The 1,471-nt window shown below is 41.1% G+C and overlaps 1 protein-coding gene across 1 annotated transcript; it reads right to left on the bottom strand.

Annotated features, from left to right (window-relative positions):
• Positions 1 to 456: 456 nt before the first annotated feature.
• Positions 457 to 1,218, bottom strand: LOC145689460 (uncharacterized). Its single transcript, XM_081763623.1, has one exon. The coding sequence runs from the start codon at positions 1,216 to 1,218 to the stop codon at positions 457 to 459; it is 762 nt and encodes a 253-aa protein (XP_081619749.1).
• Positions 1,219 to 1,471: the final 253 nt, after the last annotated feature.

Here is a 1,471-nt window from a genome sequence, read left to right as displayed (position 1 = left end):
AGATTTTGGCATTCGTGAATCTACGTTAACTGCAGCTGTTGTATGGCCCACTATGACAGTCGAGTTCAACTTCTAGCGACTACTAAGACGACCTGTTTCCCCACTTTACCTATATCTATACATATATAATGTATGTTTTGTGAATATATCTACCGAAAACCATACTCTTTCAAGGCAGATATTCTCTGTTACACGTAAAGTGTGGATTTTGGCATGTAATCTACTAGTCACGAGTAGTTGCTATGAGGTGAGCTTTGTCGTTGAGAGAAGGTGGGTGTGTTGAAGGTAAACAAATTATGAAGCATGAAGTGTAGATCATAATTTATCTCTGTCTGGACCACACAATCGTTCCCCACAGTCTGTACATTTGGTATGTATAGTAACGCGTGTTGCAAACACATTGCATGTTGTCCATATATAGAAGTGTACGTCTAGTAGTACTGACAGGTAGTGTGTTCACTGAATAAAGGTTTCACAGTAATGATAGTCCACAAAAAAATGTTGCAAACACAGTGATTGCTTACACCATTCACAACGAATCACACCAACTTGTCCACAAATATCACACGTGGGTACGCTATTCGTGTCGTAAGAGTACTCTGCAGGTGTCTGAAACTTTGCTGGTCGTTCTGTTGTGTAACCGATCACATGCCAAGAGTATTTAAGCACGTCTCGATATCGTGGCGAGGAGAATTGATTATGTGTCAATGATTGCAATTTTATTATATTGTCCCTTATATGCAAGTTTATGTTGGACCATCCCAAGATCACTGCGTCAGAAAAGCGTCGCACAAAGGTCTTCCACAGCCGAAAAAAATTTACATCCAGTGGTTGTAGTTTCCAGGTTAAGCCCTGTGGTATTCTGTGCAACGTTGTGTGCTTTTCACTAGGTTCTATTTCGCGTAATGTGTTTTCACAATGACCACGCCATTCATCTAATAGGAGAACAGTATTTTGTTGCGTTGTTGGAAAATACACTGCAGTGAACCACGTTCGAACATGCTCTTTTGTAGGTTTACCGGACTTCGAGGCAGCTAGGTAAATGTTACCTGGGCAAAACATAGTGTCCTGCACCCTTGGACCGAACTCACCTTTTGGCTCCTTCAACACAACAAATAATGGTGATAGCAAGATCCCATTCGCAGATATTACTGGCTGGATTTTATAGCTATGTGTTGTCGCACTCACAGCTTGAACAAGTGTTTCGACTTTTTTCATGCTCTACCGTGCCAAGGTACGACCGGCATGCATTTCTAGTTGGAATCCACTTTGGTCCGAATTATAAACGTTATTTGGGCCGTATTAAATAATTAGTTGTTCCACATTGTTCACAAAGTCATTTACAATATTCGCGGAATCCTCGTCGTCTACTGCATGTGCAGTATATATAAAGTTTGTCGCTTTACGCGACACAATGCTGTGTCTTCTTTTAAAGTGCCACAGCCAGGTATGCGATGTTGGAAATGAAGGT

This window comes from Thermobia domestica, chromosome 7, assembly GCF_964235325.1.
Source record: "Thermobia domestica chromosome 7, izTheDome1.hap1.1, whole genome shotgun sequence".
In the NCBI taxonomy this organism is placed as follows: Eukaryota; Metazoa; Arthropoda; class Insecta; order Zygentoma; family Lepismatidae; genus Thermobia; species Thermobia domestica.
This window is presented reverse-complemented; position numbering and strand designations above follow the sequence as displayed.

Excerpts from the sequence above, each read along its gene's own strand:
- LOC145689460 (XM_081763623.1), bottom strand. The coding sequence starts at position 1,218 with ATGAAAAAAGTCGAAACACTTGTTCAAGCTGTGAGTGCGACAACACAT.